This window comes from Danio rerio, chromosome 2 (genome assembly GCF_049306965.1).
Source record: "Danio rerio strain Tuebingen ecotype United States chromosome 2, GRCz12tu, whole genome shotgun sequence".
Classification (NCBI taxonomy): Eukaryota; Metazoa; Chordata; class Actinopteri; order Cypriniformes; family Danionidae; genus Danio; species Danio rerio.
The window spans coordinates 40,086,344-40,102,767 of NC_133177.1; the positions used below are offsets into that span (position 1 = coordinate 40,086,344).

Sequence of the window (16,424 nt, forward strand, 5' to 3'; positions counted from 1 at the left end):
TGAGTGCTTTGAAGCACCATTTCCCAATTTCATTTTTAATGCTCGTTTTTCCCCATCCCTCTTAAAATTATTGTTTATCCAAACATGTTTAATCATAAATTTATTAGACAAACTGAAAACATCTATCTATCTATCTATCTATCTATCTATCTATCTATCTATCTATCTATCTATCTATCTATCTATCTATCTATCTATCTATCTATCTATCTATCTATCTATCTATCTATCTATCTATCTATCCATCCATCCATTCATCTATCTTATTATTATAATGTGATTATTGCAGCAGTTGTTGTTATTATTTATTATTATTATGGTTGTTTTAAATGTCAAAATCAAGGGTCTAATGAGGTCAATCGACAGAAAATGTAATTAGTCCCCTATAATAATTTTCAGAATTGTGCATGCATCCTTTTGTCTTTTTTTTCCTCTGCTGTGGCTCATTTTTATTTTACCCTCCAAAGTTACTTGCATACTTTTTTACAATTTCCCTGTCAGTCTCCTAACTGCAAGCAAGTTAACATTTAGATTCTAATCAATTATATTCTTATGTATTCACAGTGAGTTCCACAAAAAAAACCCATCAAATTTCATATTCTAAAAGCAGAAAATACTAAGTAAATCTTAAGTAAATGAACATGCATCCTATTCTCTACATTTGTCCTATTTAATTGTCACAAAATCTCTTGGTTCCTTTAAGTGCGAGCTTTTAGCAGAGAGATCAACCAGAAGCCATTATACAAGTTTACATATCTTACAGTAACTCTTTTTTTAGAATTGGAGTTCCCCTAATAACTTTCAAAGTCCTCCAAGGTCTTAGTATAAGGAAGCAGTGACTCCAGAACCTCAGTGTTGAGGAACCCCTTTTTGAGAGAAAGAGCTTTGCGGCACTTAAAATACATTTGGAAGTTCCTTGCGTACTCAACAGGGTATTTGATGCACCTTTACTTTTTACAGTGTAGGGTTGTACAGTGTGTCACATCTGATATGTGTTTGTGTATATTTTGTTAAAGTGAAAATCAATAAAATGTATTTAAATATACATTGTCCACAAATATCTATTCTATGTGTTTACAAAACTGACATGATCATAACATCACTGTCTTTAATGAAGGTTGACTAGATCAATTTCCCATAGCTGAAATAATTTTTAGACTCTGCCATATGGTGTATGTATATTCTTTTGTAATCTGCTTCTGATGAAGAGTATTTCATATTCAACCAAAAGGTATTATAGTGTTATTTACTCTATTTATTTTCCAAGATTGACTTGTCTGTTAATAATGTTGATTATATTATCAACTTTTCTTGTTTTCTTATAACCTGGAACTATGGTGCAGTGGTTAGTCCAAATAAATGTGAAAATAAGGATCAATAAATTATATTAATATATTTAGCGCATTAAATTTGATAATACTTTAAGATATAAAGGTGCTGTAAGTTTTTGACTTTTCTAAAGCATGAAAATACCATAATATGATTGTAGATGTTTAAGAAACATGCTAGTTGAACATTCTTGCTTATCTAAAGTCAGATTTATGCTAAAGTCAGATATTCTTCTTTAAAAAATTTTTTTCATTTTTCGTTCCGGAAAGTCTGTCTTTGTTTTGGCAATGTTAACCCACCCAATTCTAGTTTAGCCAATGATATTTCAGCACGCCGGGTTTCCTTGGTGGAAAAATGCGTACTTTATTCATTCATTCATTAGAAAGGCTTTGAAAGCATTCCGTGACCGAAATGTGACCTCCAGGTGGACCGTAGCAGACTCTGAAATGAGACTCAGATTTTCACATGAGGTGGTTATTAATTAGCAAATATTATAAATATTACGAATGTGAACATCAGGTGAAGTTACATTGTAACCCAGTGTCCTAACAACACTCTTCACGACAAGATACGTAATAAGTAATTTGGCTTTTTGCACCAGACGAAACACGACAGAAATTTAAATGCAACTATTCAGAAGCACAGAATATCCACTCACTCATGAAATGATATGGTTTATAATCTGTTTAAAACATATTAAACCTCTTTACCATTATTAAATTCTAAATCACTGATGTGTGTTTGGTTTGCATTATTTCACAGCTAATAAGTTTAATTTCAAATGGTTTATTTTATTTTCAAGATCTAAAGTGAACTATCTGCTGCTGCTTTCAATAGTATGGCAATAAATGTTATGTAAAATAGCATTCAAACTCACATTATTAGCATTTAACACTGAATGAGGCACATAAGGTTTACCTGAGGTGATCTTTGTCAGTTTTCAATTGTTCATCTGTGAGAAATAGAGACCTAGTCTAATGTATTAATTTGAGGTGTTGGTTAGGACAAAAACTCCTTTTAAAATGGAAAATATTCCTTCTGTTGGGTGCTGTTGCTTTTTTTTTTTTAGAACACGGTTTAAATCACTCGCTCTTTAAATCTGGCAACCTGCACTTGAATTTGTTTCGATCCAGTAGTGCAATACCGAGTTTAACCACGGGGTGTCAAACTAAGATACTGCACCTTTAAGGTGATGTAGTTAAACACTTTGCATGCACTTACTATAGTAGTTACATTGAATTATGCATAATTACTAACGCTAAAGCTAACCCACATTCTAACCCCAATCATATAGTAAGTACATGTCATTATTTAATATTACTCAGTGTTCAAATGAATATTCATACTGCAACCATGACATAATAAAATAAAGTGTAACCTTACATTTTTAACATTTATTTTTTTATTTAATTAAAAGTTTTGTGCTGCGTTGGAAATTAATAAATGTCACATATTGGCAAAAAAAATTTATAACAATTTCTTTTTGTTAGCAGTGTTGGATCCAGATATTCAGCAGCTGATCTGGATAATGCAGGTTTGACCTTTTTGCATAGTCCTACTTCATTCTCTCCTGGACTGCCTTTTCAACCTTTCATTGTGCTTTCAAAAACATTAATTTCATTCGGCTTAATCCCTGATATATTACAATCTTTTTTTTTAATCAGGGGTCACCACAGCGGAATGAACCACCAACTACTCTATAATATGTTTTTTGAAGCAGATGACCTTTCAGCCAAAACCCAGCAACATGCTTGGAAACACCCATACACTATCTTATACACTACAGTCAATTTCGTTAACTCAATTCATCTATAGCGCATGTCTTTGGACTGTGGGGGAAACCCGAGCACACAAAGGAAATCCACACACACACACAAACATGCAAACTCCACACAGAAATGGCAACTGGCCCAGCCAGAACTCAAACCCGTGACTTTTTTGCTGTGAAGCAGCAGTGTTAACTACTGAGCCACTGTGGCACCCTCTTCCAAAACTGCCAACTCACTGTAAACCCTTCTTTTTGTAAGTACATACGTTTTGAAGCAGACCCCATCCTGACCTTGGCCTCTTACGCTCTAGGATTAATGCATCACCACTTTATCTTTCCACAGTCAATGGCTTTCAGACTAGGTTCTTTTAATACCTTTATACCTTGTAATCGCCTCTGCGCTGTCGTGGAGGTAGTGGTTTGGATCTATACTTGATTACTTAATCTGTTGTTAGAAAAGGTTTACACCGAAAGGCTCTCGGAAACACATCCTGCCCACACAGGTCTTAGGATGGATGAGAGTCGGAGTAGCTCAAGACCGGCATCTTCCCAGTGCCATTCCCCTCCTCCGAGTCCCTGGAGAAACATGGTGGAATATTTTAAGAATATTGTCAAGAACTCGGTATCTCAAAAGATTCGTGAATGGTTGAAGGACTACTGCAAAAGGAACGGCCTGCTCACCTTATCAGTGCTAGCAGTGATGTCAGGCTGCGTGGTGGGATTCACATTGAGGAGCTTGAACTTGTCAACACAGGTAACATGGAATGGAGCTTTGAGTTTGTTAATTCCTTTATGAAGAAAAAAGTTATTACATGAAGTAACTATCTATTCATGGTATGAGTAGATTGCTAATATTTGATGGTTCCTTCAAAGCTTTTCAAATACGTCAACTTCTTAAAAAAATAACAACTGGGTATCACTTTATTTTGATGGTCCCTTTAACTCATTTTTGCAGAACTTAGGTTAAATTGCATCTACAGGTCAACTAACTCTCATTAGATTATAAGTAGACCGTTAGGTTGGGGTTAGGGTTATTGTAAGTGGACATGTACTAGCAAAGTTTCTTATAGTCAGTGAAACGTGTTGAAGGAGTAGATTCAGCAGATATTAAGCAGTCTACTAATACTCAAATGACAAGTAATTGTCATGTAGTTGCAATACAACTTTTAGTCAACCAAATGTGCAATAGGAACCATCAAAATAAAATCTTACCAACAATTGTTCTCTGTTTGAGCTTAATGGAGCCTTTAAAACATTCTTAGAATGTTTACATTCCAGGGAGGGTTCATTGAAGTGGTTCAAATAAGTTTTTTAATGCACTAATTTAAAGAACTAGTAATACTTTACTAATACTCTTAGACATAGTTGGGCCATCCAGTTGCATAATTACTTATAGTTAACAGACTATAGGGGAACATTAAAATAAAGTGCAACCAAAGTCTTAAACTACCGTTTAAAGTTATAACATGGTTAAAAATGTAAAGCAGGAAAATCAAGAAGTGTTTTTTTCACAGTGATGCCACAGAAGAAATTTTGTTGGAACCAAAGAACATTTTGGTGAAAATATCTGTAAAGAACCATATTTTCCGTAGTATGAAGAATAATCTGAGAACATTTTTTCACTGTAAAGAAAGCTTTGATAGATGTTAAAGGCTCGATTTTAAAAGCATCTTTAACATTCATGTCAGTGAACAAATCAGAATATCAGAAGTGGACTGATGTTATTTTGGAATGTTTGAAACTTTACCTGCAACCAAGAAAACTAGTCTAAAGAAGAAAGGTTAAAAGCTTTGACATTTAGATACAAATTGTAAAAAAGTTAAAGTTAGATAGTATGTTAGTTAGTATGTCTATGTTAAGCTGCTTTGACACAATGTAGATTGTGTCAAAGCAGCTTAACATAGAAGTTCTAAGTTAATATAAATAAACATAAATTGAAAAGTTCACAGTAACTCAATTCAATTGGAAATGAATGGCACAAAGCATAAAAAGGTTTCCCATAGCCACAAAACCTTAACATTATTCATGTCTATTATGACAGTGTCACTAATGTTTACTAATCTAATGTTACTAATCTTGTGTATGCAAAGTTATATGCACTTTTTCCATATAAAACCTTTGCAGGATATGCACAATGATACCAGTAAAACTGTTTACATGGAGAATAAGTCATAATCAGAAGTGACACTGATGAAAAGACAAAATTCGAGGAGGAAAAAATATTTGCTTGCGTCACATTTTTGCTTTTAATATCTCTATTTTAAAATGATACAAAATTGTTTTTAGCAACTCATGAATGACAGACAAAATATTGTCTATATGCCAAATACTGCAAGTGGTTAGCTGGGATTAGCTTTATTTTAAAGGAGCACGGTTACTTTAAATAAGAGATATTGTTGATTACATTTACATAAGATCAAAATGCCATGTATAAACATGTATTCCCATGCTTGAGAATATAGCATTTAGACATTATATAGACTGGTTTTAGTTCTGCTTCAGCTTACAAGGTCAACTAAGAACAAACAGACTTAGAAAGTCAACTGACGTAATTCTCCAGGGACATTACTGAAATAGTAAACATTAAAAGTAGCGAAGTGAATTTAAATATTTCAGCAGCAAAGTCGCTAAGAGTCATGTTTCTCCTTTTCCCCTCAGGCAAAAATCTACTTTTCCTTTCCTGGAGAACTTCTAATGAGAATGCTGAAAATGTTGATTCTTCCTCTCATCACATCCAGGTAACTACAAACCACGTCTGTCCTTCACATTCATTATAGATGGTGGCGTTCCTGAGGCCAAGCATCTTTTAGATCATTTTGAGAAACCAGCACGCTATCATATATCAGAAAGTTATATCATGATAAATATTAAACTTTTAAATTTCATCAGTTTTAAACCCCTCTGAATGAATAGTAGATTCAGATTTTTTTTTGTATAGGGAATATATTATAGGGCTTACAATGTATGCATACTTAAAAAAAACAACAACAAAAAAACAATGAAATTACATTAGAATCTTTGTAGGAACTTGTAGTTGCCATAAAAAACTGAATAAAACATATACAAAACAATATATACTTAAAAACACTACGTTTGAAAGTATAAAGTTTTTACCTGTGGGATTTGGGAAATAATTAAGTTGGAATGCAGCAAATTAAGCTTAAATAATGTAAACACTTAGGTGTTACCAACTGAGGAATATTATTATTATTTTTTTACTTATTCCTACTGTTCACACCTAACAGAGTAGATGACGTTTACAGATTATGGAAATATCCAGCAGATTTTTTGTAAAAAATACAGATTTTTAATGATTTAAACTCTCTTTCAGTTTAATGTCTGGCTTGTCTGCTATGGACACCAAGGCCAGTGGACGCTTGGGCCTTCTCACCATCACGTATTACCTCTGGACTACCTTCATCGCTGTAATTGTGGGCATAATTCTAGTACTCATCATTCATCCTGGAACCGGCACTGAAAAAGAGGGACATAAAGCTGCGGGAGGGCCAGTGATGACCTCTGCCGATGCCCTGCTTGACTTGATCAGGTGACTTTACATTAATATCAGCACCTTGGGTTTTAGCCGAAAAGATTCAAATAGAGTACTGAGCGTGTAATTAACAATAGACTAGAGATAACAAATTTCTGAATATGATTGCTTTAGCAAATGAACACTGTTCTTATATGGTAAAATAACACGATTGGCTTTATCATTAATAGTTGCACTTTGGCTGCATTCAGAATGGAGTGCATGTGTGTAATATAAATGAAATTCACATGTAGTACATTAGGTGTTTTACCAGAATCAGCTGGTGCTTTCCTGCCAATTTCTTATAGCATCATGGGATTGCAATAAAGAATGTCCATAAGTAAATCACTGGAGGTAGTAGTACTTTTTGAATACTCTTAAATGTGTAAATAAGCTAACTAAGCTTACTAATGTTGTCACAAACGATCTTTACGTATTATAAGCTGCTTTCCAGAGGTAAATGTGACAGTCTTCTAGATGTATTATTGACACCATCCATGGTTGAAACACTGATTCAGTGAATATATGAGATGCGATACATTTCAGAAAGCGACCCTAATGTTTAGACATCTTTTATAGCTTCTATAACTATCACTAATTGTTTTCGTAATTCGTAAACTACTTCATCTCCTTTCACTAACATTGCAACCAAAGTGTGACACCAAAAAGCGCCGGTCCCACCTTCACTAACTGAAACTTAATCGATATAGAAATGTGATTGGATGGTAATTTCAATCTTTATTCTTTTATTCAAGTGCTGTGATATGATTGCCAATCATTGCTGGCCAATGAAGCTATTTTAACTAAGTAGGACATGTTCCTGCTTTAACATCTGTGTTGATCCTGGAACATGATTTCCTGTTCAAAAACGTATTCCAAACCAAATCTCTACTCCTAAACCTATCTATAAATGACTCCCCAAATCATTAATAGTTGGTTAACAATGATATAGAAGAACATAATGTAAACTTATACTTATATATGTTTAATATATTTTCCCACCCTGGAGGTATGTCTTCGTTGACAGTTTGGCTGATAGTCGGGTTAGCTTCCTCGATGCTGGCTGCTAACTGACCAGATCTTTTTGAGGCTTTCAAGTGCTATAAAGGCGTTCTCATGCATCAAAATGTAGACTGAGTAGTTAAACCAAGTTCAATACGATATTTAGAAAGCAAAGTTATGAAATTAAAGTTAAAGATGGCTAATTTCTTTAATTTGGAAAGTTGGTGTGGAGGAGCTCAGCAAAACACGTCTACACCATGCAATCTGTCTATTGCACCCCCTGTGTAAACCTATACCCAGGGCCAGACGGAGTCTGCGGACGTTTTTTGCTATTTCTGCGAAGAATTTTGGTAAAAATCTGTGGATTTCTGCGAAATTATTTTGAGAGTATCCAGAGGAGTATCATAACTAAAACCTTAATATATGAAATAAAAAGTAATAAATTACTGAATAAAAACTGAATAAATTCAGATTTACACATTTACTCAAGTAAAAAAAACAGGATTAATGATGGGCTAAAAATCTGCAGAAATCTGTGGAATTCTACAGAAAATCTGCGGAATTCTCCGCGCGCAGATTCCGTGTGGGCCTACCTATACCTAACATAAACTGTATACTTATACCTTAAATCTGATTGGAATGTTGCATAGTTGCCTTTGCTAGTCTTGGTGAACTCACACTAACCAATATGGGACAGCCCTGTATATTTGGTCACAATAAAAGTATTTGGGACACACTCTTAGTCTTATTATGGCCTGATAAATACATGTTCTGCATTTTTAAAGACATATCATTGGTTATTTCAAATATGTTGGTGAAGGTATCTCCAGTTATACCAAAAAGAACTGTATGTGTTTAACTTCCAGACAGAAAATGTTTACTGACTGTGTTGTGTTGGGAAAAAATGTATACAAAGAATCTCTTCACGTCTTATGTCCTCATCAAATCAACATGAATTTAAAATGGCCACTGTTTACATTCCTTGATTTTGTTCCTAAAATATCTTTTTTGGTCTTATTCATCAGTATTTGTCTTCAGAATGTTCAGAATGTTACACTACTCACTATCTTCAAGCTCACTTAGATAAAACAATATTTTGAATATCGCTAACAAGTAGCCAAATAGCTATTTAGACATATTTTAGCATATTAACTAGCATTAAGAAATATTTAGCATACTTTACACAATCCAATCAATTAGCCATGAATAAAATTCAAGATAAGAAAAATTCAAATCAAGTTCTGATTCAGTGATTATCTTGTTTTGCTTAACAGTACACACAGACTTCTATTATATTTGAAATATTTACTATTACCAATATTTATGAGTTGTCAAACTAGTCATATCCAATTGAAGGTAACATCTTTTTAAATTTCTTATGTGTATTACAAACAATGCTATATGTACCAATCAAAATACCAAAGTCTTAGCTGTTCGTTTAGTTTTATTCAACAGTTTAAGTAATAGTTGAGGTTACATAACTGTTTTCGCGCAGCAAGGCTTAGCTTTCCTCTTGCACCATCCCGTCACTGAACAGAAGGATTGGAATTAGGTATATATAGAGCCACTCAAGAGGATGTGAATGGCATGGATTTCTGAAGTGCGAAAGATGCTCCTGAGCCCCGGACCAGATTTAATTGGATTGCAGTCAGCAACACGCCAATAGGACTTTATAAATAAAGCTTTAGCCAGTAGCCTTTGCCCTTTGCTAGTCTTTAGGCTAACTTATTCTAACCGGCTTTTTTTTGTGGATACAGTGTTATACAAAACCTAAATCTCTTGATTCTGGAAAAACAAACAATGTTTAATTTTGGCATTCTTTGACCTCCAAAAACAAGCTAAAAGTATGTAATCAGGACGACTTGCTATTTTCTATGATTATAAACCGATTAAAAAAACATTGTGTGACAAATTTTGTGTTTCTCCAACAGGAATATGATTCCATCCAACCTAATTGAAGCCACATTTCAGCAGGTGAGAGAAACAAATGAAAAACAGTGAAATTAACCATCTTACTTTGTTTGTATCTAATCCATCTTTGTTTTTCTGTTTCAGTATAAGACAGAGCTTGTGCCTAATTTCAAAAACAGTGCAAAATCTTCTCAAGCCAACTTTGTGTACATCATGCCAGACTACGAAAACCCCAAGATGGGTCACCCAGTGTTTCTGGAACTCACTCCTCCTCCTGAAATCCACTACAAGATCGTACCAGGAAAAAGCAATGGCATGAATGTGCTAGGAATCGTCATTTTCTCTGCCACTATGGGTGTGTATTGACGGAAAACATATTGGCATGTCACATATCTCTGTTACCCTGCTGAAAAGATCTGCTTAGACCAACTAGTGGGTACCTTGATCTCAAAACAACATCAAAAACGATAATCGACTTGGTGTCAGTTGATTACTTTGATGTCATTTTGACATCAAGTTAGTTTACATGCACTTACATGCACATTTGATATTTTAGCTTTTAGATTAATCAAACATTTCCTATATTATACAAGTTATTTTGGAGGTCAAAATGACATCAACATGTGTATGTCAAATGGCTTTTGACAATCAAATTGATTTGTTCTTTTAACTAAACAAACATGGCGTAGTTTGCCCAAAGATCGTAATTAAAATTCACTCACCTTCAAGTTGTTGTCAAACTATGTGTGTTGAAAGATGGTTTTGAGGAACATAACAGTAACCTAAATAGTTGATGGTCCCGCTGACATCCATACAAATATTCCTGTATTCAGTGTAAGAAAGAAACTGAGATTAGGAACAAGTCGAGGGCGACTAAATAATGATAACAACTTTAAATTTGTAGTGTTAATTATTTCAGCAAAGAATCACAGATATATTGTACAATAACAATTGTTTGTCAACAAGAAAGAGTTTTTACTGAAGCCGGATATTTAAAGGGAAAGCAGAAAGCATAAAAAGCCAGCTGAAATGATCAAGATTAAAATATATGAATTTTTAATTAAGTAAATAAAAAAATAAGATAATTTGTATTAAATAAATAATCTGTGACGTGTTCAAACGCTTAGGATTTGTGCTTTTTATGTTTTCAACATGGCTGCAATTGAAGTCATGTTTACCAACTGTTTTCTATTTTAATATAATTTATGATGGTCATTACTTCAAGTCTTCAATTTCACCTGCTCATTGGTCCCTGAAATTGCTTAATATAATATGGCAAAAGTGACACATTTTTCAGGATTTTGGATTGTCATATGACTGGGTACTTAATGGGAGCAAGCATAAAAAACTTACTGAAACAAAGTTTTCATTCTTATTTTGTATTTATTTTTTGCTCCCCAGGTCTTCTGCTTGGCAGAATGGGATCCAGAGGGTCACCCCTGGTTAATGTGTGTCTTTGCATTAATGAATGTGTCATGAAGATCATCAATGCTGCTATGTGGTAAGTAGAAGTCAATCAGTTTGCCCAAAATGAATAAACTTCGCTCATTAATTAATCACCCTCAAGTTCATTCAACTTCAGAATACAAATGAAGAATTTGTAATTAAATCTGAGAGATTGGTGTCACATTGAAGTAGTCCATGTGATTCCATTGGTTCAACCTTAAATAGTTTTTTTGGTTTTACCTTAATTTTAAGAAAGGAATACTTTTTGTGTGGAAAAATTAATAGCAACAATGATTGTATTTACCAATTTCTTTATTTCCATATCAATCTTTGACACGCATTCACGAGAACGCCACAATGTTGTGTTGATACATGAGCAATACAATAATTTGCTTGTCACGTCGAAACACAAACTAACATCCAAAACAACAACCATTTACTAGAAATGTGTGAAATGGAAACCTTCATCTGGAGATATCTGTGAAATTTCTCTCAGTTCTGGCATTGAAAAAAGTACATTTTAGCACATAAAAAACCCTAAAATGCCGTCAATGAAGAATAATAACTATGCTGGAACACAGCTCTCTTATTTTTCAGCTATCAAACAATAAAGTGCATCTTGGAACAACTACCATTAACATGCAGATGTAAAGAAATTGGTGAATAAAGCCTGTTTTTTAATGCTAAGCAGGGTTTGGTTTGGTCACTGGTCTGACATGGACTACTTGAATGCAGTCAGAAGCGTCTCCAATTTCATTAAAAAGATCTTTATTTGTGTTCCAAGAGTGAACAAACTCTTTGAAACAACATCGTAGTGAAGGTTTATATCACTTATAAAACAAACAAATCTACCTTTTCTATAAAAGAAAAGCAGAACCCCAGACCAAAACAAATGAAAGAGTCAGCTGTCTTTTTAATAGCCTCTAAAATAAGTCTGTGGAAAAGTTTAAAAGCAGCTCTAAGCCTCCTCCATGATGTTGGCAGGTCAACTGAAAAGCTGATTTAGTGCGTCAGTAATGTATTTTAACTCTTGATCTACAGCATGCACCTTCAATAAGCAAACTTCATTGCTTTATACAGGTATTTCCCATTTGGAATCGTATTCCTGGTTGCTGGAAAGATCTTGGACATGCACGACCCTGCAGTCCTTGCGGAGAAGCTGGGCATGTACTTCATCACTGTTCTGGCAGGCCTATTCGTCCACGGTGTGATTTTGCTGCCGCTGTTTTTTTTCGTGTTCACCAGGAAAAACCCCTTTAGCTACATTCGTGGCCTCCTCCAGGCGCTGGTTATCGCCTTGGCAACTTCATCCAGGTAAGGAAACCATTTTGAACAGTCTTTTATGCCATTGCAACATCAACGCTAATCTGTGATCTATTTCAGGGAGTAGTCCAATTGAATCAAATTAAATCAAGTTAAATAAAAAAAAAATGTTTATATTTACTCACACTCAAGTGGTTCCAAAACTGTTTGGGCTCCTTCTATAAAATAGAAAAGAAGATATTCTGAAGAATGTTGAAAACCAGTAGCCACTGATATCAGTATTGGGAAATACTGTGCAAGTCAATGGCTTTCTTACTTAGAGCTTGTATTTTTTCTAGTCCAAATATGTAAAAAATGTTAAGTAGCATTTTCTAGACAAGCAAAAAAAAAAAAATAATCAAAAATAATGTTAAAATTAAATTATTATTATTTTTTTTAAAAAACAAGCAAAATAATCTTATTTCAAAGCAAAAACAAGATTATTCTGCTTTTTTAAGGCAGGGGTCACAGGAGGGCCGGTGTCCCTGCAGGGTTTAGCTCCAACTTGCCTCAACACACCTGCCTGGATGTTTCAAGTATACCTAGTAAGACCTTGATTAGCTTGTTTAGGTGTTTTTGATTAGGGTTGGAGCTAAAATCTGCAGGACACCGGCCCTCCAGGAACAAGTTTGGTGACCACTGGTTTAAGGAAAACTCACTTAATTTTGACAATATTTTTGAAAAAAAAAGTATTTTTTGCTTGTCCATAGAATTTTTGAATATTTGAACTAAAAAACAGAAAAACTTTAGAAACTGTTTCTAACATTCTTCAAAATATTTTCTTTTGTGTTGAAAAGGTCAACTACCTCTTCGAAATGTACCACAAAACAAAGTTATTTCACTCTTTAGATTTCTAATTGTGTCATTTGAACGACTAATATTTTTATTATTAAAAACTGTATTGTATACTTAAGTGCTCGTTCTTTCTCCAGTTCAGCTACTCTGCCCATTACCATGAAGTGTTTACTAGAAAACTGCCACGTGGATCGTAAAATTGCTCGATTTGTACTTCCTGTGGGTGCTACTATCAACATGGATGGCACAGCGCTGTATGAGGCAGTGGCAGCTATCTTCATTGCACAGGTCAACGAGTATGAGCTTGACTTTGGACAACTTGTGACTATTAGGTAAGTATTTCTGTTATATAAAGGACAATACACAATACTAAAACTGGAATAATGGCATTTAAAAAGTCTCTTAAGCTAAACAAAACAGCTTTGGTTGGATAAAAAAAAAAAACAATAATACTTTATTTTACTGTTCTTGTTTTATTGTTAACTATACAGTAGTCAATATTTGACGTGGTTTAAGAAAAGTTATTAAAATTGTCCTAAGACGAATGGGTGTTGTTCAATAGTTTTAGAACAACTTTGATGAATGGTTTTGATACACTTTAGGAAAAGTTCTCCCAAGAATTAATTCATTTATAATTTACTCCCCCGCGAGTGTTCAAAACCATCATGAGTTTTCCTTGAAGAATGCTGGTAACCGTAAAAGCATAAGAGACTTCTTAAAGAAACATTTACAAAATTTCAAACACTTCAACATTTCTGAAACAGTGTGTATTGGCATATAAAGCTGAACGTACTTGACTTTGGTTGTCTTCTCTCAGTATCACAGCTACAGCAGCAAGCATCGGAGCAGCTGGAATCCCTCAGGCTGGTCTCGTCACAATGGTTATCGTCCTCACTTCAGTGGGTTTGCCTCCAGATGACATCTCGCTCATTGTGGCCATCGACTGGATCCTGTAAGTGCAGTTAATACATGTACACACTCCAGATTTACAACTGATTATATACACCACAGCAGTAATAGCTGTCAAAAATCTCATACATCTTTTTTTTCTCTCTTTAGGGACCGATTTCGAACAATGATCAATGTGCTTGGAGATGCTTTAGCTGCAGGAATCATGGCTCATGTGTGCAGAAAGGACTTCCAGAAAGACATGCCATCATCGGGCAACTCTGAGAGAGTAAGATATATTCATGTGCTCATTTTTGTGGAAGAAAAACATGCATTAGTGGCTTTCCAGTAGAGGTGTGCGATATCATCATTTATGTTTAAAAACTGTCATTGATAAATATAATACTGAAACCAGCAGTTGGTTGGGTATGGCAGTCTCCATCTTAATGAGTGATTCATTGAAACATATATTCATGATGGGTTTAAAAATTAAGCAAAGTATCTATGAATGGATCACTGAATCGATATTGACAAGCATTTTTTTTTTAAGTATTTATACCTTTAAAACTGATTTCTATTTTAAAATGATGGCATTTTCTATGATAGGAAACTATTACAAAAGAAATTAATTGAAAGCTTGTTAGTCAAGAAAATATTAAATACTGTATTTAAGAAGATGCTTTTAAAGGAATAGTTCCCCCAAACCTTAAAGTTCTGCCATCATTTACTCGCCTTTCACTTGTTTACTTTTGTTATACAAAATTAAGATGATTCCATATCATTATGTTGTATCCCATAGTACATGGACTTTTGCGGTATTTGTTTTTTGGATAAATGTCAATGTTTACTAGTTTTATTACCTTTCTTCAAAATGTAATTTTCCATGTGTGTTTAACAAAAAAGTTTAAATCACAATATTATTATTATTATTTTTGGGTGAACTATGACTTTAAGTACAATGATTTTGCCTATGTATCAGTACTATATCATGAAATGCCTAAAAAGAGGCATTGCCAATCATTAATTAAGAATCAAATTCTGATATTTGGGGAAAATAATTGCTAGTGTTATACAAATTATCTTCACCATAAAGAAAGAAAAGAAAAAAAAAAAGTATATATTAAGCTTGAATTATACATCCTAATAGCAGTGCATGCTCTCACTTTTGAAACAAAACTTAATGTCAGCTCACACACTTTGAAAATAATTACAGTATTATTGTAAATACCGCACACTTCTTGAAAAAGTGTTAGTTTTGACAACTGCATAACATCTGTGTTTTGGCTTACAGAGAGACACGATGATCTCCTTTGGAAACCAGAGTGTGCAGAGTTTTCCCACATCTGAGGTTCCACTGCTGGCCAACAGGGACTACATTTTAGAGGTTGTCGGCGATCAGGTGATTGAGAAGCCCACCGCCTGTTACAACCTTTGCCAAGTCTAAATACTGAAGTGTTACACTACCAATGGGCACTTTAAAGTGAGTGCTCAACACTTCAAAGGGCCCTTTAAAAACTGAGAACTTTGAGCACAAGTGAAGCACTTTTGATTCAGGAATAGTTTGCGCAGGTTTATGACATAAGAGAGTTCCACAATACAGTTTTTTTAAGTCCCTTACAGCCAACAGAGCTCTCAAGTTGGGAACGAAACCCCTTCGAAGGAAACATGGCATGGGGATGAACCCTTTAGAATGGAACACAGCCGCTGACAGACGATAACACACAGGAACAGAAGTTGCCTTGACTTCACTAAAACCTTCCCTCTTCATTCCACGTTTGTGCCATTTTTACATCACCAATGTTACCATTACCTCAAAGTCACCTTGGGTGAACTTGACAAATGAGGACATTTTGGTGCTTTTGACATTTTATATATATATATATATATATATATATATATATATATATATATATATACACACACACACACACACACATACATGTTTTTTTTTTTTTTTTAAACGTTCATCTTCTATTGCCTTAAAATGCAATAGTTAATGACTGTACAACTAAAAGAATTAGACCACAATATTATAAACCCTTTCCAAATGGAAAAACATTACACAACTAGTAGGTGGACTGGGGCTCAACTGGACATTCAGTTGCCTTGTCAGTGTGAATGGTGACAAAGTTATTTGTAATGACTGTACAAACAGGGGCGATGGGTCTCTTCAGTATTTATATTGCTTAGAGCATGCAGTCCCTGTTTACTTTACTGGTAAAGCGTTTAGTTATAACTGTATGCTGTAAGTGACTTGTTTATTTTTATAATAAAATCTCAAACTTAACATTGGACTACTGGTTTTAATTTTTTCCAATACTGTAAATGATTTATATTATGGTTAGCTCATACATCCAACACCAAATTAAAATTGCTAAAACTCAAATAAAAAAAAGGACCAAAAATGAACAATTCCAACATTTACTAATGATCACTAAAACCAAGACACAAATG

General features: G+C 34.1%; 1 protein-coding gene across 2 annotated transcripts; it reads left to right on the forward strand.

Moving 5' to 3' along the window:
* The first annotated feature begins 2,819 nt into the window (after positions 1-2,819).
* On the forward strand, positions 2,820-16,257 carry slc1a8b (solute carrier family 1 member 8b). 2 transcript variants are annotated; one of them, XM_073919512.1, is made up of 12 exons: positions 2,820-2,863; positions 2,994-3,851; positions 5,756-5,835; positions 6,429-6,644; positions 9,560-9,602; positions 9,684-9,894; positions 10,941-11,040; positions 12,066-12,299; positions 13,220-13,414; positions 13,900-14,034; positions 14,142-14,259; positions 15,262-16,257. In XM_073919512.1, exons 2-12 carry the CDS (start codon positions 3,609-3,611, stop codon positions 15,412-15,414), a joined length of 1,728 nt encoding a protein of 575 aa, XP_073775613.1. In that variant the 5' UTR covers positions 2,820-2,863; positions 2,994-3,608; the 3' UTR covers positions 15,415-16,257. The 2 variants fall into 2 exon arrangements, with proteins under 2 accessions (XP_073775613.1, NP_001177745.1); NM_001190816.1 differs by lacking the exon at positions 2,820-2,863 and having other exon boundaries at positions 3,672-3,851; positions 15,262-15,444.
* The last annotated feature ends 167 nt before the right edge of the window (positions 16,258-16,424 follow it).